This window comes from Molothrus aeneus, chromosome 11 (assembly GCF_037042795.1).
Source record: "Molothrus aeneus isolate 106 chromosome 11, BPBGC_Maene_1.0, whole genome shotgun sequence".
In the NCBI taxonomy this organism is placed as follows: domain Eukaryota; kingdom Metazoa; phylum Chordata; class Aves; order Passeriformes; family Icteridae; genus Molothrus; species Molothrus aeneus.
Window position 1 is genome coordinate 3,516,496 of NC_089656.1, and position 26,920 is coordinate 3,543,415.

Here is a 26,920-nt window from a genome sequence, read left to right on the forward strand (position 1 = left end):
TTTATGTTCAAAAAGGAGACAGAGGAGTCCTTTTTCTTTATTTGAATAGAGGGAGAGGCCATGGGGCATTCCCCTGGGGTCTCTCCAATTTTTGGAGGATGCAGCCTCCCTTTTTATCCCAATTCCCAGCCACATTTCCCTTCTCTCTTTCCCCCTTGGCTGAGGCACTTGAGAGGTTCAGACTTCCTGATACACCTGATACCAAAGATTTCCCTCTAAGGTATAACCCTCCCTTTTAATTTTTAATTCTTATGGAATTTAGGGGTTTTTCTTCCCCATTGTTTCTTTCATCTTTCAATGTCCAATTTCATTTATCAGCAAACCTAAAGATTTATTTGTATTTATATTTATTTATATATGTTTATTTGTATATTTATATTTATATATATACATTTATTTGTATATTTATTTGTAAAAGCAAATATCTTTTTTCATTCATCAATCAGTGGAATCCTTCCCATTGTTTCTTTTATCTCCCAGTGCTGGTTTTATCTCCCAGCAGAGCCACAGCTTGTTTGTAAAGACAAATCCACTATTCCTCTCAAAATCAATTACCATGATAGCACAATCTGGCAAGTATGTGATCACAGCTAGAAATCCCCATTCCTTGGCACAACTGGCATGTGTGCAGTGAGTTAGGAGCCAGTGAGCTGCAAAAATGGGTGCTGGTGGGGATGCTCCTCTTGTTAACCTCAGCAGCAAAGTGGCACAAGTTGGAGCAGTGATTTTCACTTTAGAACACCTTTGCCTTTGGGAGTGCACCTCACAGAGACTGCTCCTCTGGAGTTTGAAATCCCATTATGGATGGGAAAGCATCCAGAAGGTCAAGGAAGAGCATCAGGCCGAGCCCTGCAGGGCTCCCCTGCATCTGGCAAGGAGCAAGTGCTGAAAGGCTCCTGCCCCCCTCCTCCTGTGTCACTTGAGCTCCTTGCATGCCCCAGCAGCTTCCTGGTGCCTCTGGCTGCAGATCCAGCTGAGATCCACTCATGTCCAGAGATAAAATCCTGAAGTAGCTCCACAGGTGCTACTTCAGGATTTTATTGCTTTGTCCCTGTGAGTTCTGCAGTGCCAAAGTCTGTAAACCTGCAGGTTTCTGGCCAAAGCTGCTCATATTATATTAGACCTGCTTCTATTTTATACTGCATTGACAATATGTAGATACTATATTAGCAGTCAGTTTAGTCATAATGAGCCACATAATCAGTGCCATACATCTCACACCTGACCAAGAGTGTTCTCTCTGAGCCTGCCACAATCCCCAGTGTTTTCTGGGCCAAAGTACACCAAGGGGACGTGGTTGCTATCAGACTGTCGTCCATGACCATCCTAAGGGTGTCCCTGGCTTCATGATGGGGGTTTAGAGTATTAGCTCTCCAATTCCAGTGGCAAGGGACACAGTGGGACTTCAAGCAGTGGTTAAGGGTGGCTATAAAAGCTCCAGGTGCTTCCTACAGGTGAAAAGGATCCAGTTCTCTGTCCTGAAAAGCTTCATCTGGGAGAAGAGGAAGACTGTGCAGGATATCTCATGGAGTTTGCACCATGCCTGGGCAGAGCCCAGCCTTCACAGATCTCTTCCCATAAGTCATTCCTTTCCCTGCCTTATTGGTAAACAAGGTGTGCCAATGCCAATCCTCGAGGTTCTTATGGCTCAGTAGGTTCTTCAAAGAGCTTCCCAGTTTCCCTTGGTCTTCTCAAGGTTTGTCTTCTGAAGAATATTTGGATGATTCAGTTTCTTTATCCTCAGCTGAAACCTCAAGGTTGGCAGTATCACTGGAGAAGAAACCACATCATTCCCATCATACAGGTACAGAAATTGCCTTTTTTTTAAAATAGTATTTTTTTCCTCTTAACCTCTGTATTCCAGAAGAGGAGAGAAATGCTTTGTGGAATCATACACCAATAAAAAATGAGGGCTATCATGAATAAGGCCATTTGGAGATCACAAAGTTCACCAGTTCAGTTGCCCTTCTTGCCATTTACACAGCAAATGAAGAAGAGTTTGCTGGTGCTTGGTCCTTCACTGACTCTGGATATTCTGCTCACTTTCTAGGTATAAACACTTGAATACAAATATTTCTCCCAGTTACAAAAGAGAACACACCACGAGCTCTCCAAATTCAGCAAGTGGCCCAGAAATCTTGTAATCTGATTATGGCAGTACCTATCTGAGAGCTCCAAGTATGGAGGATGGGCTGGCCACAAGCAAAGGCAGCTTTGGGAGAGAGCACAGCTGCTACTCCTCCAGTTTCCCAAGTGGGAATAACCCTCCCACCTCTTCCACCAGAGCCAGAATGCTGCTGGGGGAGCCCTCAGCTGAAGGGGCCCTGGGGAGATGTTGGACACTAGCCTGTTGTTCAGCTCTGACAACCAGTGACTGCATCAGTGACTCCATCACCACAGATGGTGACAGCTGATTCATCCTTTTCCTTTTCTTCTTCCTCTGGGTTTTTTTCTTCTTCTTGCAGTATTTCCTCCTCTTCTGAAGGAAAAAAAATTATCCATAAATAGAAGACATGACATATTGCCAATCCCATTAAAGCTGAGAGGTCCCACTTCCCCAACACTGGCCTGTCCCAGAACAATGGATGCTGCTGCTCCTCTCTGAATCCTCATGTTCATTCTCTCTCACAGGGGATCATCTCATCCCCTGCAATGCCACACACACCCAACCCTGCCAAAAGCCCTGCCAGCCTCTCTCACACCTTTCCCAAGCTTTTCTGCCTGGCCATCATCTTTCCAGGCCTACAACAATGTGCTGGCAAGATCCTGGGAAAAGGATCCTGGGAAAAAGCCTAAATGGGCTCAACTGCTCAAAACTCAGGAAGCAACCACGGAGGCCAAAGTGTTGGTCTGGCAGCCCTGCAGCTTCCAGGCTTGAGGAGATGGGTGTGAGCTGCCTGATGTGTGATGGCAGGGGAGAACCAGGGGATCTTCCTGGGAGCCAACAGACAGTGCTCACCTTTCAGCATCCTGGGTCGGTACTTGGTAACCCCAGGGAAGGTCCCCTTTCCCTTCAGGATGATTTCTGCTGGTTCCAGGTGAGCCACATGGACCTGGAAAGTCTTGTGGAAGACTCCCAGCTTTCCTGGCAGATAATAGACTTTGAACACTTGCTTCTGGCCAGGTGCAAGGAAACCCTGCAGGGACAGGAGAGGAGGAAGGGACTGCATCAAAGCTTTGATGGGGGATGGCTCAGGGGACAGACAGGCTGAGAAGACAGGTTCTCATCCAGAAGAAACCATCAAACCACATCACTTTCCACCTTCCTTGTGCCCAAAAGCTCACACCTCCAACCCTGGGGTGCAGTGTGTGCTCCTGGGCTCTCGCAGGGCTGGGGCGTTTTCCCCCCACTTTTTTCCCTCTTTTCCCCCTTTTTCCTTTAATTCTCTCCTGGGCTGCCTGGCACAGGGCCAGAGCCAATGTCTTGTGCTACTCACTGCATTGGGCACGACCACAGGCACTCCAGGCAGAGGTTTTGCTGCAGTGCCAGTGCTGGAGCTTGGCACCACATAGGTGAATTCCATAACCCCGGTGTTCCACAGGGTCACCTGTGCTTTGAGGACTTTGTTAAACACCTGGAGAGAGGACAGAGGAAGGAGAAGTTACAGACACAGGCCTGATGCTGGCAACCTCCTTCCTCTTTCATGGCATTGACAGCACACAGCCACAATGCAACCACACAACTACAGAGAGATGGTAAAACCATGTAAAGGCCAGCAATAAATGAACCAGGGGACCAGGTCCTCTGCACTCTGAGGGGTCACCAACAGCCAGGAGAAACAGAGGATGTGCCACACTGAGATGTGTGAGATGAAGCCAAAAGCTTATGAAGTTAAAGAATGGAAGTTGTTGGTTCTGCATGTTGCTGTTTGTGGTTTGGATTTGTTCAGGTTGGTTTGTTGGGTGTTGCTGTGAGCTGGCAGAGGGACGGGGTTGAAGACCTGACCAAAAGGAAGGAGGATGAGAGGGGAGGGGACAGAAGGGTTGGCATCAGAGAGAATGGAAGTTCCTGAGTACCCCTCCGAGGGGAAAGGGGCCAGGGACTGTCCCAAAGGGGATACAAAGATTGCCTTTTTGTTGGAGGGTGTGTTTGCTCCTCTCTGGGGCAGGGAGACACACGTCCAGCTCAGCTGAATTGTTACTAATGACCAGTTTTGTTTTGCTTTGACAACTTTGTCCCCATTGAATTGTATCTAAAAGTTTGTGCATTTCTGAGAGGCATTCCAGAAGAAAAGGCACCTGCATGAAAATATTGGCAAGAAACAGACAGGTGACAAGAGAGGCACACAGGACAACACAGGCAGTGCCAGGAACTGGAAGTATCTGTGGACTTTAAAGTGAAAAAAAGTAAAGTGGGGATTATTCTGGGACATTGTTTTCAGCTACTGAAGTGACTGAAAGCCCAACTTCCTCCCTGGATGATTTTGTGGATCAAGCAAGAGCATTTGACAAGAGCATCTCCTTGGAGCTCAAGCTTTAGGAGCAGATCAGTGGAGGGATATCTCAGGGACAGGCCCCTCTGGACATCTTCACTGGGAGCCTTGTGCTGCCAGGAGGCAGTGCCAGGTGCCTTGGAGAGGAGGGTGTCCTGTCCCTCAGCCAGGGGAAGGGCGGGGAGGGTGGGGATGGCCATTTCAAACCAGCTGGGATGCTGGACGTGTCTCTCAAAGGTTGTATCCCAAGCCCCAGAGCCAGCAGAGGAGCTGAGAGGGGCAGAGAGCCTGGGATGGAGATGGCCATGATGCCAGACAAGGAGCTGTGGCAGGAGCAGCCTGCGGTACCTGCAGCCCCCAGTCAATCTCCTCCACGTCCAGTTGGTAGCTGGGGCACGAGGCCTCCCCGGCCAGCACCACCTCGTAGGTGGGGCCTCCCTGCACGTGGCACAGCGCCCTGACACGGGCCACAATGTTGGCGTGCCCAAAGAAGGTGAAGGTGACCTGCTCGCTCTCGCCTGGCTGCAGCTCACCCCACAGTGGCCGGACATCAAAAACCTGGAGGAAGAGGAGGGGAGATCGAGATGCTGAGAGTGGAGATGGATGCAGAAGAGCAGCTGTGTCCTGAAACAGAGTAGAGTCACAGCTGGAGGGGCCTATTCCCCAAACACAGCCAGAATCATCCTAATCTCATCCTGTGTCCGTGCCACTGACCAGTGGAGGGACCATGGGGAATCTCTTCTCCCATAATCACTTTTCCACGAGTATACACTACATTAAAGTCAACTGGAATGTCTCCTGGCAGCAAGAAATTCTCTCTGCTGCAGAACTTGTCTTTGGAAACACTTCTCACTGTCTTCAGAAAAACAGGAGACTTGGAGGTGGGAGCCCTTGGAGCTGGGGGAAGGCTCATCTGACTTCTGAGGCCTTTTTCCCTCTCTCTCACTTACATGCTGTTCCTTCAAGCTGCTACAGCCAGAGTTCCTACAAAAATGTCCTGAAAACCACCTGATGAGGTAAATGGGAGCAATGCCCTCCACAGGTGCTGCACAGGCAGCATCCTGGGGCAGCCCTACAAAACATCCCACATGGCCTCTCCAGTGACCGCTCGCTTCAGCAGAGCTTTGAGATGGACTGGGAGGGATGTGAGGCCCCTCTGTGAGCAGTGCTGAGGGCCACCAGTGGCACTGGGGCCACAGAACCACTTCCCACACTGGAAACATGGACGTGAGACAAATTCCCACTTACCTCCTGCATTCCCAACTTGGGGTGCTCCATCTCTGAGAACCAACTCAGTCCCCTCATCCTCACCGGCCTCTGAGACGCCCCAGGAGTGGATGACAGCCCCTGTTAAAAAGCACCACGGGCTGCAGTGAGCTGGCTGCTCTGAGCAAGATCACTCTGCTGCAGGCTGCACCTCCTCACCCACCAGGAGCAGCTGAAAAGGGGCCTGGGCACAAATCAAGGGTGAAAATGTCCAGGCCATCAGTCGAGTGTGGGTCCAAGCCCACCCACAGATGAGACCTGGGCTCCATCTGCACCTCCTACATCAAACTTGCCTGGGAACTGGGTGCCCCCAGCACTCAGGCAGGGAGGGTTGGAACTACATAATTTCTGAAAGTCCCTTCCAAGCCAAACCATTCCAGGATTCCAGGATGGCCACTTGAATTTCCCTGGTTTACTTGTGCATACATGGCAACAACCAGGAAATAAAGATGATTTTGTGCTTCTATTTGAAACCATTCAGCCACACTGTTCATATAGGGCTTTGTTTCTCCTGATTCAGAAAAACTGTGCAATGTAGAAACAACTGGTATTTGTGTGTGAGCAGATACAACCCTTCTCCTTAAACTTAATGCCAACACTGGGCTTTTGAGAAACTCTTCTGCTTCCTTACATATTTTTTAAAACTGCATAATAATAAGTGACTTTGCAAAGTCTTGCTTTATAAAAGACATTTCTGGAGCTGTCACTGCAATACCAGCTTTTGGGTGAAGGCAGAGATGTGAGTGCTCTAGCTGGGTTTGGAAGGGGCTAGGTGGAGATCAGGACTCTTCATGGATTGACACACATGGGAAGCTGGAAGCCTTCTCATCATGATGCAGATAAAGACCTCATTTTTACATTGTAAAGAAAATAAGCCAAAAAATCCCAAACTCAGCACAGGTCTGTAGGATCTGAGCGAGCTTCTCTGAGCAAAACTTTCCTATTTCTACCTCCCAGACACCCCATGTCCAGCTGCCACTTTCAGGGCACAGGACAGAAGGGCAGCAAAAAGGGAGGTTGGCACGAGTATGACTTTTTGGTGGCAAGTTGGGGAGGCAAAGCAAGTGGTAGGTGCACAAGAAAATCCACCTCTGTTTCCAGGGAATGCTCTGCATCTGCTGGCTCCTGGTCAGAGTCCTCCTGAGCAGAATCCTCCTGAGCAGAATCCTCCTGGGCAGGATCCTCCTCATCAAAATCTTCCAGGAAAGAATCCTCCAGGACAGAATTCTCCTGGGCAGAATTCTCCTGGGCAGAATTCTCCTGGGCAGAATCCTGCATTGTTTCCGGGGTTTCAGTCAGCTCTTCCACACTTTCAGTCCTGGAGTATCTCCATGGAAACACTCCCTTCTTCTTTGGTGACTGTGGCTTGAATTTAGGTGGTGAAGGGATGAACCTGGAAAATAACATAACTGTGATGGTGGACCTGCAGTGGGAGAGAGTGGTGCCTGCAAGAGCAGCTCCTCACTGCACTGCAGCCCCTGGCTGGGTGCTGGGGTGCTGAGCTCAGTAACAGCCACTCCAGAACCAGGCTGGAGCAGCTCCATGCTGGGAGCAGCACGGGGATGATGATGCTCATACCTTATGGTGTTCACCTGGCTGTCTGTCAGGAATGACCAGTGGTAGTTGACAGGCAGTGGGCTGCAGTTGGTCATCCTCATATGCAACACTTGTTCAGTGTCATTTATGATGCAGCCAAAGTCCACGGCCTTGGTCGGGAGGTGGAGATTTGGGAAGTAGACTTCCCCCCGAACAGGGACCTTCTCCACATGAGGATGCTCCATGAAGCTCACCCTGAGAACCTTCTTTACCACCCAGCTGATCTTACTGTTCTTATAAGCTGGGTTAAACCGGATGTAGAGATGAAGTTCCTTCCCCACATCCACTCTCACAGGCTGCAAGGAGATGAGCAGTAATTAATCACCTGTGGGATGATGTCCCAAGGTCTGACAGCATGAAACAGTAAATGCTCCAAGTGACCCCAGCACGGGCTTCTCAGTTCATGGTTCATCTCTCTACAGCAGGGGTCTGGCTGCAGGCACCACAGGCCAGTCCAGGATCCCTCAGGCTCCCGTTTCTGTGCTCAGCCCCAGTACAAGGGGGTGGCTGCTGGAGAGCTGGCATGGCTTTCCAGGAGACACCTTCCCTGCATGGCTTGCCTCCATCTGCTTTCCTGCTCCCCTCTCCTCATGTTTTAGAGCCAGCATGGATGTTACCAATTCAGATAAGATTTTGATTCCTTCAGCAGCTCTGCTGATTCAGCTCAGGCCAATCCACTGCTGACACTACAGTATAAACTTCTCAACTTGAGGACCTCCTAACAGAAGTGCACCACCACATCCCTCCTCCTCAAACCCCACTGAAGAAGCCCACAGAGGCTCACCTTGGAATTTGCAGGGAGGGGCTTCTGGTTCACATTGCAGACCAGGAAGGGCTGCTCCAAGTCCAGCACAATGCTGAATGGCAGGGAGCTGGTGTTTTTTAATGTCAACAGCTGGTACTGCAGTGTCAGGGCATCACTGGGTTTCTACAGAAACAGGAGACAAGGGCAAACAACCTCAAGTGCCATAGACCTCCTTCCCCTTCCAATGCATTTCACATTTTTCAGCCCCAGAAGTGCATATATTTCTATTTACTTCCAGCCAGTTTAAGAGTTACACCTTTAAATGCCAGGATGCAATCTGGTGACTTTACCTTTTCCACACGGAAAGCGATGGCTCTGGGGGACATTTGCACTCCAGGGCAAATGAAGTTGCAGATGACATCCACTTGCAGGATCTGTTTCTTTGTTATCTCTTTCCCCACCGCAGCGTGACACAGCAGCCGCTCCTTCACCTCCTGCACACAAGATTCCCTTGTCTCCCAGTGTGTGCTGGCAGGCCCAACACCCCACACTGCCTTGCCACCCACCCATGGGCCCCATTCCTGTCACTTGTTATTAGGGACTGTAATTAGTCTCTGCTCTCCTCAGTAGCTCTCTGTGCCGCCACCTATTTATTCTAACTATCTGTGCCCAGGGGTCCTGGAGCCAGGGAATGCATACCAGACTTAGCTGGCAGCTTCTCTGCAGAGTTTTATTTTCCCTGGAAAGAAAGGTCCAGGTAGGAGAACACTCCCAGACTCTGCTAAAATCTCCCCCTCTGAGTTGCTCTCCAGGGGTGCTGCAAAACCTGGCTGCCCCTGGGACAGCAGGGCTGGCTGAGAGACTGGGGCAAGCAGTGATAGAAAAGTTGACCAAAGTCAAATTGTCAATTCTGATGATCCCTGGGAACAGTTTCCTGCCTGGACGGACATTGCACTGATCATTAGAGCTGGCACACTGTTTTCCCCCTCCAGGACTCATAGCCAGAGCAGCCCTGTGCCCAAGTTTGTCTTCAGAGGAAAAGCAATGCTGCTCCCAGACACTCCTGCCATTCCCAGGGCTTTTCTTTTACTCCCTGGGTAAAGGGTTTTTCCCTCAGGAAAAGCACTTGACAGTAGTTTAATTTGCTTCCTGTCTGGGCTTCTAGTCTAAGTTCAACTTCTTTTCTCTGCTCTTCCTTTCTGCCTCAGCACATGACACAGGTAAGCCCTGTTTGCCCAAAGGAGCAGTACTTCCTTCAGCCTGTATTTTGGGATCAGCAAGTTGGGTTTATGGTAGTTAGGGAAACACAAAAGAGCCTTAGCAACTGATGGTGGCCAGCAAGGAAAGCAGCTGGCCTTGAAACAGTTTCTTGAAGTCACTTGCTCCTTTTGCCAGGCCAATGTCAAGGGGCTGCAGAAGAAGCTGCAGGGGGGGGGGATCTGATGGGGAAGGCTCAGCCCTGGGCAGGGGCCTCACCTGGACAGTGCTGGAGCAGCCTTCCAGCACCATGTCCACAGTCTGGCCCGGCCTCAGGTCCACCTGCACTGGCCACACCTTGAACACGGGGCTGCCAGGCCTGGGGATGGGGGGAGCACCTCGGCCCTTGGTGCCAGCGCGGGCAGGGGCCCGGGAGCCGCGGCGGAAGGTGCGGAACCCTTCTGTGCTCCAGTACAGCCGCTGGGTGCGGCGGCCTCTGTTTGTCAGCTGGAAGTGGTAAAAGCAGGGACTGAAGCTACAAGAGAAGAGAGATAGAAAATGTCATGGGAGCTGTTATCTCCCTGGCATCACTCAGCTTCAGCTTCACCCTGATGGCATTCCCTGACTGCAATAAAACCTCTACCCAAAAGGCTGCCCAGGCTCAAAGCTTCAGCCCTGCCAGGTCTTCCAGCTTTTCCATTTCTGTGGCTTTTCAGAATATCTAGCAACTCTCAGATGACATATTTCTAAATGAATTCCTGTGGCTTCATGGAAACAGAGCCAGGACCTTGAGTACTGAAGATCTAGCCTGAAGGGCTATGGAAAAATTGTTCCTAGCTGAACACACAGGAGATGTGGAAGTTTCTAGAGTCTCCTACCTGAAGCAGGACTTCAAGTCGAGCTTCGGAACGAGAGTTTTGTCTGTGACAACTGTGGTGCCAATGCCCACAGCCTGGAGAGAGATGATGGTCACAGGGTTGTTCTGAATGAACACCTTCACCTTCTCCTGGAATTTCACTGTGTCATTCAGGTTTGCTATGACAGCCACAGACACCTCAGAATTAGGGGGGACCACTCCTTTGCTGGGCTCAATCCTCCAGCAGGAGCGTTTCCCAGCCTGTAGGACCAGACAAACACAAAGTTAGATGGAAGCCATGGACCCCACTCTGCTGTGAGGTGCAGGAAACAGGAAGGCTAAAGAGATGAGTATAAAAACCATAAATGTTTCATTTCCCTAAATGTAAGCTATGGTGTCCAGCACAGCAACTCCCCAAGAGCTTATACAACCTGTATTTTACCTTCCTTTAACACACTCAGGTCATTAGCCCTGTTTTGCTCAACCCAAGGGATGCTCCTCCTCAGGAGAAGGTAATTCCCCCTGCTGGCTCTCTTTGGAGTGCTTGCCAAGGGAAGCTGTTTACTCCCTGCTGGCTTCCTGGCAGCAGAGCTAGGTGTGCACAAAGGCTCACAGCCAGAGGAAGGCAGGACTGCTCAAATCCCAGCCCAGCAGCCGCACAGCTGGAGGACACTGCTGAGAGCCTGCAGAATAACTCTGCAAAGCCAGCTGAGCAAAATCCCAAATCTCCTTTCCCAAGGGGCCACCAGTGCTTCTCAACACCCCCTAAAGGACTGAAGCCCTCACTCCCCACCAATCATCAGCTGTAGAGAGGTGCCCCAGTGCCCTCTGCCTAAAGAAAAGTCACCTCCAAATGCTTATAGCAGAGCAGGAAAGCAGGAAGCAGAAAGAAAACTGGACAACATGTGCTCTGTGGGCATGGCCCACTCTTCCCAAGAACTCTTGTCATCTGCTTTCTCATGGACTTCACAGATTGGCCAAGAGAGCTGGAGGCTGCCCAAAGGAGGGAGGAAAGGCCTTGCACCAGCACAGCTGTGCAGACACAGCTCTGCAGGTCTGGCCCTGGCAGGAGCACATGAAACCCAACCTTTACACACCATGAGCATCCAGCCAAGGGGCATTGCTCCCTGCAGAGGCTGAAAGCAGAACTCCATTGTGGAGTCATGGAAAGCTGCCCTGCCAATCCTCCACTTTTGGATAACGTTTATCTCCCAAACAGCTGGAAAAGCAGCAAGAGGAAAATTCACACCCCTCCTCCTTGGCCCAGGAGGCTGAGCCTGGACTCTCACACAACACCTGATGATTTATCCACAAACACAAACAAGTCCACAGTGTCAGGGCTGGCTTTAACCAGATCCAGAAGTTGAACCCACCCAATATACAGAAGATCAAATGTCTTTTCAAAGCTTTTTTCAAGCCTTTCACAGATGCCCCCTCCAGCAGGGAGCACATCCCACTCAGACCCAAGCCACGTACCCTTCCTGGCTGCTCCTCCTGCCAGAGGAGCAGCTGCAGCTCCAGCCCTGTGGCTTGTCCCCCTCTGTAACCTCCAGGAATGCAACAACCTTCCTCTGCAGGTGATCTCCAGAGCCATTCTGCAATGCTACAGAGACCACATGCTCTGGGGCTGCACAGCCCTCACAGGTGCATTTGTTTGCAACAGCACTACTGGTCTGACCCACAGGAGTTGTGAAACTTGCCTCCCCATGAGCAGCTTGAGGGCAGATCTCACACCCTGGTTTCTGCCATTAACACAAGTTTGGCACAAAGCAAATGCAGATGGAATGGAGTCCATGGGGAAATCCATGCCCTCTTAGGAGCAAAGGGCCATAGGTTTCTCTTGTTCTGAGAGCTCCAAAAACATGACTTGCACAGTTAAGTATCTTCCACAAAATAAAGAGAGAACTTGAAAACATGATGCAGACTCATTTCTGCTCCAGCCTCTCTGCAAACTATTTCACAGAGGCATGCCTGAGATCCTGGCTCCTCTTGCTTGCACTTGGAGGGAATATCTTGCTTCCACTCACACAGAACAATACAGAAATGTTGCATCCAAAAAACAAGTCAAGGGCTGCTAGTAACCAGCACTTTTCCCTGGAAAACAGCCCCACAGACACTTACCATCTCCACCTGGAAGGTTGCAGGAATCTCACACTGATTGGCAAGGTGGAGAGTTTTGGAACGATCTTCTAGGACTGGGATAGAGCCGAAGTTTATCTCCCTGGGATGGACAGCGACAACGGGGCCCTGGCAAACGCACTCCAAACGGATCTCCTGTTCCAGGAAGAAGGTAGGAAAGGTCAACAAAAAGACACAACAAAGGCAGTTTTAAAAGCACAGCCAGCTCTAAGAGCATTCCTAGACTGGGGATAATGATGGCCCTTTGAAGCTGTCGGTGGTGCAGACTGAAACAGAAGGCCTGGAGCAAGTGTGGGGTCTGCAGTGATCCCACCTGAAAGCCACAAGCTCCCATTATCAGAGGACAAAGCCCTGCTGTTTGCCATGCTTGCTTCTTCACACCTCTTCCACATGGCTCTTGCCTTTACCTGCTGCCTGCTTCATTCACTGCTCCACCTTGGCCCAAAGCACCCTCCCAACTTTCACTGCTGCACAGCCATCCTTGAACACCAAGTTCTTTACAATTCAAAAAGCTACACTGGTGAAAGCAGCATGAGTCAGAAGCAAGGCAGGCTCTTCAGAGTCAAGATGAGGCAAGTTAGCTGCCTTCAATTTGTGCTTATGTGTAATATTCATATATAGGAGTAAGGGGCATTAATTAGTAATTGCATCATTCAAGCAGTATTTTTTCCGTAAAAAAGTCTGAACTGACTTAATAGTCTGAAACTCAAAAGGATTGTTCTTGCAGAGCTGGCACAGACGGTGGGACAAGGAACATGGATCCCTTTGCTAAACTACCTGCTCACACCAGTGGAAACCAGGACAATTTATTCAATCTTGTTGGATTTCACTGGTCCTAAATACCCCAACTCTTACACAGGACTTGAATGCATAAAACTCACAACACCAATAAGATTCACTGGAGGGCTTGGAGTATGATTTAACCACAGAAGAAACCAGCCTCCAGGATGTAAAACCTTTTGCAATGTCTGACTTGAGGGAATGGCATTGACAACTGCCAGAATTACCTTAGTCAGAAGGAGCAGCATCCAGAAATGCAAATCCCTTTGGGACATACATGACTGTGCAAAGAAGAGCCAGAAACTATGTACCAGGGCTGGTACCTCAAGAATAAGGAATAAAGCCCTGCATGATGAGGGATCTTTTATTCCTCTGGGAGAAGGCAGGCCCAGAGGGCTGCATGGCTGATGCTGCTGCCCAAGGCTCCCTGGAGGAAGCTGGAGGGAGGAGCTGTGCCTCACCAGCTGGCTTCACTTCTAGGTGACAGTGGGACAGAAGCAGCAGAGGCAGGGCAGAGCCCTTTGGAGAGGAGCAGAATAGCACCTGGAGAATGCCTGACCTGGCTTCAGTTAGGGTGTGACAATGGGACAGATCCTCACTGAGGAAAAGGCTTATAAAAACACACAAACCCTTCATCTACAGGATTCTTAAAAGGGACAAGAACAGCCCTGCTCAGCAGTGCCACGGGCAGTGTGACACACAGGATGGAGAATAAGAGCAGACAGCAGCTTTGTCCTCAGTGTTACTGCTACACACACCCCCCACATCCTGCAGCACTGCTGCCTTTGGTGGGGTGCTCATGGCACAAACCAGACTATGGAGGGATGAGGAGCATCCGTGCCTGGCAGGCTGGGCCTGTATTTTGTAGCCACTCTTGCTGTTATGATATATGCCTCTTTTAGGAGCTCTTTTAGAATCTCCTTTACAATCCTTGGAATCTTCTTCAGAATCTGCAGAGTCCTCTTTTAGGAGGCTTTAGTTCAGGAATTGCTTGCCTTATCCATTTCCAAACTTGGTGGAAAAAACAAGCAAAGCCTGTGCTGCAGATGCAAGTTGTGTGGATATTCATATGGTTTTGGCTGGGCTTTTGTTGAGGAGATATGCTGGGTATTTCTCAGACCTGAGGGACCTGGCTTTCAGAGAAGCCTCAGTCCAGCTCTGCACAAAACATTCCTAAGGGTTTGCCTTAGCAAATGGTGCTTTAGCAGGATTCAGGGATGTCCCTGTGTGATGCTGAACAGTTGTAACGAAGCACCACTTGTGTTCATCTGATAACACGGCAGAGTATGAGACCCAGGGACTGATCTGGGTTTCAGCCTGGGGGTGTTATCCCATCTCCCAGATTTGTAACTCTATGCTGGGTCAGGCACTGAGATTGCCACCTGTGAGACTTCCACTCTTCCTCTTTCCTAGGCATGAGCTGCTGCTTGTGCCCCCAGTCCCTTCTGTCCTTGTCCACCAGCCATAAATCACAAGTTCCTGGAAGAATCCCTGTGCAGTTTACACCCCACTGGGATGAGCTGCTCAAGGCACACGTGTCCCCTTGCTCTCACCAGTGGGGATTCTCTCCCAAACACGGCCAGCTTAGCAGTGATGTTGCACTGTCCCAGCAACTGGGCCTCGAGTGCAATTGGGATCTCCACTGAGCTGTGAGCCTCGATAATGCCAGCGGGTGCAGGGCTGGAGTACCACACAGCAGCCACCTCCTTGTGTTCCTGGCAGGGACAGAATCAAAGGCATCTTCAGAACTGAGGAAACTTTAAACTCCTTAACCTCTACCACAAGAGCAACTCCCACATGCTTTTAAAAATTCTCAGGAGAAAGCAAAAAGGCAAAAAACAAGATGCAAGGGGTAGGTGCTGAGCATCACCAGGGGGTCCAAAAGTTGCTGCATCAGAAACACCCACCTGGGTGCTGACAGCCTCCTTGCATCAGATTTTCACTACCCTCTAAGCTCTCCCACTTGAAAACAAGTCAAGGACTAGACTCTAAACATCTTCCTCAAGATGTTAAACTGCTTCCTAAAGTTTGTATTTAGGTTCTTGTTCTCAGAAAACCTTGAGCTTTGAATAGAAACCAGCAAAGTCTTATCCAAACCCATTTATTCCCCTAATAAGCCCCTCACTAACATTTGAGGGGAGGAGATGGATGCAAGGCCAAACCTGAGGGAGAAGACAGTAGGAGCCAGGAAAGTCGCTGTCATTCACCAGGGTCACCTTCTCATCATAGAAGACCTTCAAGCAGCAGTGCCCCAGTTCCAGGACAGGGTTGAGCACTCCTAGGGGAGGAACGATGCACCTGGGCAAAGAGATGACCCCAGGGCAATTAGAGACACTGGGAGCATGGAGAACTTTTGTCCTCCAGGAGCATGCAATGGAGCAGAAGATATTTGCAAATCTAACAGAGTAGAGTAGTAGAGTAGTCCTACAGCAGTCCAGAGCTGTCTTAGCAGTTTTTCCCCTTCTCTGCCCAAGGACACTTGCAAGGACTCCTGTAACAGTCCCAGTGGTCCATGAGCTCTGGGGGAGCCTTTCCAGTGAGGACCAGTGCCCACTGCAGCAGTGCGACTCAATTGTCAGCGTCCGGCTAGCTCCAGCACTGCCAGCAGCACGAGGGGGCACTTTTCCCGATAGCTGCCTTCGGGATAGCGCCTAAGGCAGTGCCCGGCTTGCGGCTGTAGGCACACCTTGTGCAGGACGGAGTCCAGTAAAGGCTGCAACCAGCGGAAAGAAGAAGGTGGACTCCAACTGTGGCTTAATCCGGGCTTTAATGAAACCCGGAGGGACCGACAGGAGAAGACGGGGGGGGGGGAAAGAAGGGGGGGGGGGGTGACAGCAAGTTTTAAGGGGAAGGGAGAACAAGGGAGGTGCCAGGCATTGGGCCAATGGGGGTACAGTGGGGAGTGGGGTCCAAGGGATTGACACGTGGGCAACACCAACGGGAAACATTCTGGGAAGGGGCCCCGGTTCCTCAGCCAACCATCGAACTCCCCTGCTGGAACATTCTAGCAGTAAGGGTGGGGAGTGAGAGTGATTGGCGGGGCACTGGGGAGGGGTCAGAAGAAAAGATCCAAGGGTTTCCAGGGAAACCAGGGCGGAGTTTAGGGGATACATTGTTGGCTGGGGTGGAGCCAGGAAGACAGACAGCTCCAAAGGCGGGAAGGGAGAACTGGGGCAGAACCATTTTCAGACAGAAGGGGATTGGAACAAACCAACCTAATAACTTAACAAAACACACTGCAACAGCCCACCAAGGCTCAAGGAACACAAGACTCCAGTGTATCAGTGAAAATGACTCCCTTTTCTCCTCCACCACTGTTGTCCTGCCTAAAAACTGAATCATCTCTTCCAGCAGTGGAGGGCACAAGGCCCACAGTGCAGGTGATCAACTTCTCCCAGTTCTTAGAGCTCCCTCAATTCTTTCCCCCATGGGTCTCTACACTGAGTGTCCCCATTTGTGCTTGCTTTACAAAACAGCAGCCCAGGCACTGCCTGCATGGCTCTGACTGGGAGAGGGAACAGCACCAGGGAACTGCATCCCTGTTGGCATTAAACTGACACCCACAGCAGCACAGCAGGATGGAATTCTGCTGCAGCAAGAACAACTTTGGGTCTCAACTCTGAGATCATGACTCAAAAGAGCCAGAGGGAAGCAATGAAAGCTGAGCTGACCTGCCACATCAAGGACTACAGTCCTCTTTGTAAGATCTTTTGCTCTCTTCACTCCTGCCTGGAGCCTCTTCCCCACTGCACATGCAGTGCTGAAGTGAACCAGACCCCAGCTCTCAGCAGGCTGCTCACTGTGTTCCAAACCACTGCTGCAGGGTGGTCACAAGCAGCACAAGTTCACCACTTGCAGGAAGGACAGGCAAGCCTTTGGAAATTTGTCCCAGCTCAAGCACCAAACCCTAGGCCAACAGTTAATAATGTTATTCCTGCTCCCTTTAGAAAAAGGCCTAGGGCCATGGCTGGCTGTGAGCAGGGGGGTATCTCACTATGGGCTGCTTTCCTGGCACTGTTCTCATGTCTAGATGGGCAGATCCAGCTCATGAAGCAACACTTCTCCTTTGGAGCTGCAGCCAGGCAGCGTGCTGGTGCTGGATGCACGAGCAAAGACAAGCAAGTGCAGGAAAGGTGTTGGTACCTGGCTGTGAGGGGCAGTGCAAACGCCTTCCTGCCAACATCTTCCGCGTCCAGCACCAGCTCCAGCTTGTACTCCCCAGCAGTGTTGGGACACAGGGTGACCTGGCAGAAAAGAAAAGAAGTGCAACAAATATTTGCTAACTCCCAAAATCTCATCACCCATGTGTGCTGGAACTCTTGTTCCATGGTAGACAAAGGGAGGATTTTGCTTTAATTCTTCTGCTGGTCCATAAGTAGAGCAACAGTCTTTGAGAGTAAAAAAAGCCCTCTGGCAATATCAGATTTGCTAAAGGGGCTAATTTTTCACCTGACTACAATGACAAAAATGCAGAAGAAGTCTGTTGTCTTGAATGGAATGAGTCCAGCCTTACAGCAGGAAGCTGAGGGCAGTGTGGCCCAGCACATGCTGGGCAGTTCATGGCTGCAGAGTATTTTCTGTCCCCACTCAAGATTCCTGCAGTGACTACAACTCATCTGCTGCCCAGGAGATGAGAAAAAAGACCAGGAAGAAAAGAAAACTGCTTCCTCCAATGATATCTATCTCTTTAACAGCAACTTTCTGTTTTCATCCTTCCTCTGCCCACTTGCAATCAAAGAAATCGCTCTCAAAACCACAAGAATGGCTTCAGGACTTGATCATATGGTATTGATCTCAGTGTAGGATTTTGGAAACAAACCAGTGCTCCTTGAGGAACATCCCGGGTAAGCCAGCTAGCAGAGGCCTCCCAGCAGTGCAGATCTCTCACTCCCAGGATGCTCAAAGCTGGCACCAGAGCTAAAGCCCTCCCACACTCCAGTGAAGCTTCAGCCCCAGCAGCTGGGCTCTTCCCATACCTTGATATCCTGGGATCCTAGGGCACGGACGGTCCCGCTGCAGGGACTTATGGTAAATTCCCTTGGCCTCCTCAGAACTTGAACTTCCCTCCTCTGAGACTGGCTGCTGGGTTTGCCTGTCTGAGTAGAGCTGTCAACACTGGGCACTCCCAAGCCATCCCCAGGAACGTGGAGGAAGAAGTCCATGGGTGTTAGGGAGGTGTTAAACAGGCAACACTTCAAGGTGTGAGGAAAACCTAAGAAAATGACACAAATACCCATTTAGGCATCAATATCTCATGATTGCTGGTGTGAATATCCTGCTGGTAGGATAAAACTGGCCTTGGATTTTACTTCTTTGTTATCTGAACTACAGCTCATTGCAGTGGATCTATGGCTTGGCTGGCCAGCTATGTGTGGAGCAGACATCTCCCAGCCTGCTCACCAAGAGTCATTTAAACCCAGATGGGGAGGAAAAACCAACTGCAGGCACAGCCCAGGGCTTCTCCATGCCCGTCAACAGTGACTGCAGCAGGGAGGCAAGAGAGGCACAAAAAGGATGTCACAATCTCAAATGCCACTGAGGTAGTAAGCACATGTAGACAACATTCAGCAGCACAGTTAAAAGAAACAAAGATAAAACAGCTGCCCCCAGCTGAAGAAACCTTAGGAATGAAATCAGATTAAGCAGGATGAATCTGCTATTACAGAACCATATTCCTGCCTGGTGCCTTTCTTTATTGTGCCACTAACTAAAAGGGAAACAAGAAGTGGCCAAACAGTGATGCTGACTTTTTATTCCTTTGGTCCTGTTTGATCTCATGATGGCAAAAGGGTACCTGAGGCACCAGCAGCCCTGGAATGAACACCCTGAAGAGGCTGTGGTGGAGGAACACGAGTGATGAATGCTCTTATGTTCAAGTGCTCCATTTCAGCACCACACCAAGCTCTGACACTGTGGTGCCAGCCCAGGGCACACTCACCAAAGGCAACGTCACCGAAGTGCAGGGCAGGCACATCAAAATGGAAAGTGGGTCCCATCACAGAGCCCCTGCAGGGACAAAGGCAGGGAGGCAGTGCCTCTGTTAAAGGGAATCACAAAGGGTTTGGGTGTCTGTAGGGAGAGGGTGGATAAAAGCTGCTGTCAGAGCCACCCTGGGTTTCAAATCACCCCAGCACCCTGTGCTCAGCACAGCACCCATGTGGGCAGGAGGCAGCCAAAGCAAAGTGCTCAGCAGCCGACAGATGCCCCAGTCCTTGGCACAGTTCCTGCTGCACAGTTCCTGACTCCCACATCAGCCCTTTGCTGGCTGTGCAAAGGAGGCACCAGAGCACTCTGTGCACAGGAGCTGGGAGCACAGCTTGTCCCACACAGCATGGCCATGAGAGGGGAGCTGAGGCTGCTGCTGCCCATCTGGCATGGATTATTAATGGAAGTTTTTAAAAACACTGCTGCTGCTGCAGAATCCCCCAGGCTGGCCCATCTGCAAAGCCCTGGGGGCCTTGCTGGGTGTTCAGGTGGGACATCCCAGAGCAGCTGCTGCCCAGAGCTGCTCCATCCCACTGCCTGCAACAGCCTAAGCAGGAGACATCCCTGCAGGGAGTAGCCACTCCTGCTCCTGGGTACCCACACAGGGCAGCAGGCACCCCCAGACTAAAGTGATGCCAGAGCCAAGATTAAGACGTCAGGCAACACCTTTTTTCTCTGTTCCACCACAAAATGAGGTAGATGGAAGATGATTACCCAGAGACAGCTACAGATGTGCCCAGCAAGCTCCCAAAGCCCTCCTCACCTGACAGTGAAGGTCAGAGGCTTAGGGGATTCGGTCACATGGAAGCAGAATTCTTCCTCAAACTCCCCCCGGATGGTGGGACAGAAGGAGACCCGGATGACCTGGAGCTTCTCTGGTGCCACGATGCCCTCCTGGGGCAGGAAGGTGAAGCAGGAGCCCATGGCTGTGGTTGGAGGGATGAGTTTGAAGAGAGCCTCAATAGGCCCATTGTTGATCAGGTATGCCTGCAGCAGCAGAAAAGCAAAGTGGAACTACATGAGGAATGTTCCTTTCTTACAGAAGTCTGAGTCACTTTCAAATTAAACTATTAACTGCTGTAAAAGACAGAGGATGCCCTGTGCTGCTGCATGGCAGAAGCAAAAAAATACAACTTTGAAATACAGCTTTGTATAGCTTTGGGTTTTTCATGCAAAGCAGTGATAACTTCACATAACCAGAGTCACTCTGGGGTTTTCCCACTGGCAGAGACAGTCCACTTTGACCTGCAGCCCAGAGGGGCTGCTCAGCATCACCCAGTTCATTCACAGCTGGCCCTAAGAGCAGCACTGGGCATCACAGCATTACCAGTGTCATCACCACAGTGATTTCAAATGTGCCCAACCCCGCCATGGGCAGGGCATGTTCAGCTTCCATTGCAGCCCATCCTGTTTACAGCAGGAGTGGGAGAAACCAGGAGCAAAGATGTAGAAAGTTCCTTTGCTTCTTTCCCAGAAACACTTGGCTCTTTCTAGAGCCAGAGGTACATCATGGCTGAAGTGTGGTGAGGGACTGGTCAGCAAGGGAAAGCACTGCCAAGGGCTTTGAGCAGCGCTGAGCCAGGAGGGTGGATGGTTTTCCTCTGACTCCCACGAATATGCAGGAGGGACATGACTGAAAACTGTTTGCAGTGGACTTGAAATCAAATGCAGCCAGTTTGTTCCAGCTGCTTTTGGACAGCCTGAGCACAAAGGTGATTTGTGTCTGGGACTGGAACAAAAGCCTCTGAACATGCAGCTTTTTGACCCAGTGTTGGTTTCATGTGTCAAGCGGTTTTGCAGGAAGCCTCCCAGCTGATCTCCAAAGAAGACTGCCCAAAAGCAGGGACTGGGGTCTCATGAACAACAGACCCCATCCAAAAGATCCAGATTGCAAGAAATCCCCCAAATTTGACTAGTATCCCAACTACCCAAGTTGCCAGGAATTCCACAGGTCCACAAGACTCACTGCTACCCTAGGAGCCACCACGACCCACCCCAACCCTGCTGCTTACCTCATATCTGTGGGTTACTCTGACAAAAACCTCCCCGATGTTCAGTTCCTCAAAGTGGAAATGGACCCGGGGCCCGAGGCCTTCCCCTGTGAGGAGCAGGGGCAGCCTGTTCTCACGGCCTGGGGAGAGATTTCTATTTCAGTACAGGAATTCCTTCTGCTATCCTGCATTTGCCAGGCTGCCTTAGTGCTAGTCCCTGACTCTATGCTGCATGGGACCGGCTCCTGATGTCCCAGGAGCAGATATGGACCCTTCTCTTCCCTCAGGAGATGCAGTACATCCATAGAGACCATCCTTTCTTCTACCCCTATGTTGAGCATGGAACTTTAGGAAATGCCAGAAATTTTGTTTTTCCTCCTTCTGGGTGCACCTCAGAGTGTTTTTCCCAAGGGAGGAGGAGCAGACTAAATACAGGCAGCATTCAGAACAGCTGAGAGGGGAAAAAATCAAAATAGAGGAGATGCCCTGGAAGCTGCAGGGACAGTGGGCATGTGCCAGCACTGCCCTGCTGAGCACAGACCCTCCCCAGCAATGGCACAGGGGCCCAGTGATCTGGGGGAGTGTTTGCAGCTGGCCTTCATTGCAGTGAGAGGGGCAGGGGAGGGAGCCGTACCCGAGATGTCGCAGTAAACTGTTCGCTCGTACACCTGGGCTGCCTGGGGCGTGAAGAACACGCTGATTTCAGCAGAGCAGTTTGGCCTGATCTCACCCTCCTAAAGCAGAAGGAGACACCAAAACATTTATCTTCAGACATCACATTTCTTGTTTTCAACCACAGTCCTGTAAGCTGTTATTTAGAGCATCAGTGACAAGCAAGGAGTGAGTAACACTCGTAACAACGCTGACAACAGAGTTTGGAAGCTTTAGTCAGGCTCCTGCTGCCTGCCAGGAGCCCACAGGGCAGAAATGCTTTTTGCAACCAGCTCTCTGACCTCACCAGAATCCCCATGACTTCTCTCTTGGCACACAAAGCCAGCTGAGGCAGGGATCAGTCAAGTGACCCTACTCAGGGATGAGGAGGAAGAGGAAGAAGAGAAGCAGGAAGGGAGGCTCTCAGCTATCATTTACCTTCGGCCGAAGGGAGAAAATGTCGTTGTCTAACAGCATGGGATCCCCTCTGATCTTTGCTACCTTACTCTGGAAGGTGTGGTTGAGAAGAGCAAGGCGTTCTTGGCAAGTGATGTCCACTTCACGCTCCTTCAGAAAACCATACAACTTCTGCCTTTGCTGCTGATATATCCCGTGATACCGCCTGCAGGCATAGGAAAGACAAACCCAGCAGGTTGTTTAATGAGCCATGTCTTTGCAGAGAGAAGTGGAAGTGCAGGAGCAGCTCCCCAGCAAAGGGCTGACCCTGAGCCATGGGGTCCCAAATGGATCAGAGGATCACTTCTTCACTCCACACTTGCAAGCTCAGGAGAGCTTTCCAAAGCCAGCAGCACTCAAGAGAACCTTCTGGCTCAAAGCCTCTGCCACAGCTGAGGGAGAATCCAGCAGCCACCTCAGGCAGCTTTTCCTGACATACAAGTGCTTGGGGGAGGCAGGTAGCGATGGGCTGGTTTACTTACCCAAAGCCATTCAAAAGCACCAGTACCTCCTGAAGCCATATGTTAGTTCTACCCTTGGGCAAGGCACGGCACTGAAATGGATCTTTCAAACCTACCTCAGCCTCAGCTGATCCTCCTGTTCCTCAGTAGCAACAGCCTTCCACTGGAAGCGGGCTGTGATATCACTGCGGTTGTGGATGAGCACAGTTGCGCTGTTTGACATGCTGATGTACGTCTTCTCCAGGGTCACAGTATTCCTGTCCAGCCCGATGTGGGCATCCACAGCTCTTGCATGAAGGCTTGTGTGGGTGTCTTCACCTGGAACAAAGCAAAGGGCAGTCTTTGCTCACCTCACTGGCTGATGGAAGCACAAGGAACAGAGCAAACCACAGGCAGCAGAAGAAAGTGTCACAGCTTTTAGCTGAACAAGCAGTTCCATGGCTCAGTCCATGTATCACAAGCTGAGAGCTGCATGTGCACAGCATGACAATGTCCTGACAACCTGCCAGCATTTCACCCTCTAGACCAAACCCCTACCAAAGGCTCCCTCATTTCCAGAGCTTTCAAAGCTTCATTATTCCCAGCCAGCTCCTGGGATTCATCTGGGCTCAGACTTCAAGCTCACTGTTCCTGTTGCAGGTGAGCTTTTCCCAGGTGAGATGCAAACAACAAATACCTGACATGCTCTCTAGAAATGGCATTTACATGGAGCTCTACAAGGATCAAGATGACAAACTACAAGACTACAAACCAGATGACTAGAAAATGAACCCCCTGAAAACTATCATCATCTCCCTCTTGAAAGCCACGGCCACAGCAGCCTTTCTGCTTAGAACAGGCTCTGCTCTGAGGGATGCACAGAGTGCCCTGCGCGGTGCCCAGCACTCACCTGTGTCGTAGTGCACAACAAGGGACCCAGAATGGTCACCAGTCTTCAGTGGCTGAAATTCCACTGCCACCTGCACAGCGTCACCAACATCCAGAGCTCCCATGGTCGGAATGACAGAGAAAGGGCTGCAACACAGAGATAGTAGGACTCTTGGTGGAGATTTGGGGATGTTAACCCTTTTGCAGTCCAGTTCTGCTCACTTGTGCAAGCAAAGAGCAAACCAACCACAGTCAGCAGAAGACAGAAGAGACAGGGTCAGAAACAGCTGCTGACTCTAGTGTGAGGAGATCCAGCCCTCACAAGATCCTGTGGGATGAAATGACCTCATCTCCCCCATACTCTGTATCCAGCTCTCTGCAATGAGGCTCGAGGGTCCTTTGCATCTTGCTTACCTTCATCAGGCATCAGCTCCCCTTACTGACAGAGCTGGGCAGTGAGCAAAGCTGGCAATTTTATGACCAAGTCTCTCAAAGCACCATTCACCTGCACTTTTGGTAAATGCTGTGTGCAAGGAGGCTGCAATCTGTTTCAAGTCCCATGGTACCATTATCTGCTACAGCCAAACGTTCTTTTGTCCACTGGTGCCTTAACTGCCATTATTAAATGATTTTATTTTGGGAGAATTGATCTCATTAAAAGCTGCCTCCCACACCAAGGAAGACAGAAAAATTATGGCTAATTGAATTGCCTCATGTGTCCACTAACACTTATTGCAGGAAGAAACCCAAATATCATCTAATCTTAACATACATTACTTTTAAGTGATGGTGTAACACCTGGCATCAAACAGCATTAACTATTCTAATAAATTCAGTCTGTTAGGTTACAGCAGCTCCATCTCTGTGCTGAAAAATTCTGTCCAGAGTCAGCAGCTCACAAGCTCCATCTTTCCCTCTGTCACTGCACCCCGGCTCTATTCCATCTGCTTCAATATTTAATTCCTGAAGTTCAGAAACTCTTTAAATCCCTATCAAGCAGGATCCAACATGCTCTGTAGCACTCAATAGAACTGCTGGCAAGCACGTTGTAAAAGGATACCAGACTTTATTGGGTATTTATTTTGGTGGTGACAAAACAAGTTCTGGAAATCCCAGAGAAAAACCGTGCATGGATTTACAAGTTCCTGCCTACATATTTGCACTGTCAAAAGCAGCAGCCTGTTTGAGCAGCATCTGAGGAGCCTGGACTGGAGCTGCCAATAGCTTTGGCAGGCTTTGGTGGAAGCTCCTCTCGGACCCTCACGTTTCACAGCAGAAAAGTCAATTTGCCTTTTGACCTCTGTTTTGCCAGGGAAAAAAAAATCAAAGCCACTCAGTTGCCTGAGGTTAGACAGCAGGTCTGTGCTGCATTCCTGAGCTCAGCTCCTACACCAAGACCTCTGGAATCACATAACTTTCAACACACCACCAGCCAAGTGAACTGGTTTCCTTGCAGATATGGTGTCAAGAATGCATTACCCTCTCCAGCCACCAGCAGAAACAGTGATTGTCTTCTGAGACTGACAGGAACAGCACAGGCTGCCCACAGCACAGCTCACATGAGGCATCTGATGCAGGGACCACTGGAGAGCCACGTGCCTGGGGCCTCCCAGAGAATGGGTCTGTTTGGCTGGCAGTGGTGAGTAAGCATTTCAGAAACTGCTTGTGCTCAGCAAGCCAGCTACCAACGTGTTCCAGCACCCTCCAGGAAATCTGGGACAGAGAAAGCTCAAAGGCTGCATCCTGCTAAGAACACTGAAAGCAAGAGCAGATGCCATCCATCCTGCTCACTTCCAGCCAGGGCTGCAGGGCAGCAGCTCTGATGCTCTGGTTCCTTTTGCTGCTCTTTCCCAACTCTGCTCTCACCCAAAGGTGATATCCTTTGCACAGGGACAGATGAGCTGCCTCACCTCTGGGTGCTCAGCTGGTAATGAGCTGTCCGGTTACCGACATTGCGAACCAGCAGAGTCTTCTGGGTGCTGTGCTTGACCGGACACTCGGAGAAGTCCAGCTGGTCAGGAAAGTCCAGGATGGCTCGGGCACCGATGGCCCGAATTGGCACAATGAACTCTTCCCTTTCAGTGGTGCAGAGGAGCTGGTGGAAATAATCCTGTGGGAAAAGAAACTGTCTCAGCACAGAGCCTTTATCCCCATCTTAAGCACAGGCAAAGAGTATCTCCCAGTTCTAGATCCTCTGAAACCAGAACAGGTCCTCAAAACCCAGGCCAGATGCCCTGAATCCAGCCTTGCAGGTCCACTTTCCACTGCAGACACCAACCTCTTGGGCCCTCCAGACTGACCTTTTTCTGCCCAGGGGTGAAGAGGATGCGGACAGTCATGTAGAGGCCCGGTGGCACCTTGCGGCACGCGTCATTGGGGCCCACCAGCTGGAAATAAGGTGAGCTCTTCATGGTGACCTTCACCAAGTGAGGAACCTGCAGGAGAGACATGGAATGATGGTTTTGCCACTTGTGGAGACAAGTGGACATGCCCTGGTGCCATCCTTAACCACTCTTCTGTGCTCTCCTCTTCAGCACAGCGTTAAACCTCCACGTCCCAGCACTCACCTTGTCCCTGTTCCTCAGAACCAGCGGCACTTCACAGACCTCACTGGGGCTGTAGTTCTGAAACACCACCTCTGGTGGGCAAGGCTGAATTGAGCTCTGCTCTGGGTCAGCTGCTGAGAACTGCAAGGAGAGGCCAGAGAGAGCAGAGACAGGTTCAGCTGCTGGGAGGAAGATTCTGCTCCGATCCCCAGTGAAGTACAGACTCTGGGTGAGCACATCTGCCCAGCCCACACTGCGCAAACAGTGGCTCCTCCACCTCTGCCCTGGGCTGATGAAAAGCTCCTGGAGCAGGCTGAGCAGGCTCAAGCCAAGCTGCTCTTTTGGCATCCTCCTCAATTCTCACATCAAACAGCAAGGGCAGGGAAAGGCTACCTTGTGATGGGAGGTCCCAGGCTTGTCTTGAGGCTGGACAGCCTGAGGCAGCCTCAGCTTCTTAGCTCTGGCCAGCCTCTGCTTGGTGCTCAGAGACATCTCCTTCTGGAACGCAGAGGGAGTCAGCTGAAAGGCAAAAAATCCAGCAAGAGTCTCAGAAATGCCCTTGCTCATGAAGGCTTTTCTTCTTCACTTATTACTGATGAATAATTTGTGATCACAGCCACTAGGACAGTTCTGGAAACACTGGAAGTTGCCTGCTGAAATACTTAGCACCAATAAATTAATAATACAGAGTGCAATACACATACTCCAGCCACATGGCTCTGTCCCATGAGTCTCTCTGTGATTTGATGGGACATGTTTGGGGATTTCTGCTCTTTGGGCATTTGTTTCCTCTTACATTTCACTGGATTGAGGCAGTGACCTTTCCAGAGAGTGGGGAGGAGCTCTCAGAACTGCCTGAACTCCACCCCTGCACAACACTCAAAACTCACAGGCAGGAGATAGCACTGCTGGCTGAGTCCAAGGGAAGCAAGCAAGAAAAGCTGTACCAAG

General features: G+C 50.5%; 1 protein-coding gene across 1 annotated transcript; it reads right to left on the minus strand.

The window, feature by feature from the left end:
* Positions 1-26,920, minus strand: LOC136561420 (hydrocephalus-inducing protein homolog). The gene is made up of 27 exons (XM_066557715.1): positions 26,363-26,920; positions 25,991-26,110; positions 25,724-25,858; positions 25,334-25,533; positions 23,446-23,570; positions 22,673-22,874; positions 22,078-22,261; positions 21,623-21,722; positions 21,010-21,128; positions 19,761-19,984; positions 18,951-19,018; positions 17,989-18,224; positions 17,156-17,256; positions 15,175-15,310; positions 14,566-14,727; positions 12,215-12,367; positions 10,116-10,354; positions 9,517-9,772; positions 8,391-8,534; positions 8,080-8,223; positions 7,278-7,591; positions 6,789-7,092; positions 5,682-5,780; positions 4,782-4,991; positions 3,438-3,575; positions 2,960-3,137; positions 1-2,479 (listed from the first exon to the last, which is right to left on the minus strand). The coding sequence occupies exons 1-27, from the start codon at positions 26,534-26,536 to the stop codon at positions 2,355-2,357; spliced, it is 4,590 nt and encodes a 1,529-aa protein (XP_066413812.1). The 5' UTR covers positions 26,537-26,920; the 3' UTR covers positions 1-2,354.

Bases quoted from the DNA above. Each gene is read 5' to 3' on its own strand.
- LOC136561420 (XM_066557715.1), bottom strand. From the start codon at position 26,536: ATGAGCAAGGGCATTTCTGAGACTCTTGCTGGATTTTTTGCCTTTCAG. The intron at 8,535-9,516 runs GTGAGGCCCCTG...TCTTGTGTGCAG, and splicing joins GCTGCTCCAGCACTGTCCAG to GAGGTGAAGGAGCGGCTGCT. The intron at 2,480-2,959 runs GTGAGCACTGTC...TTTTTCCTTCAG, and splicing joins CCGACCCAGGATGCTGAAAG to AAGAGGAGGAAATACTGCAA.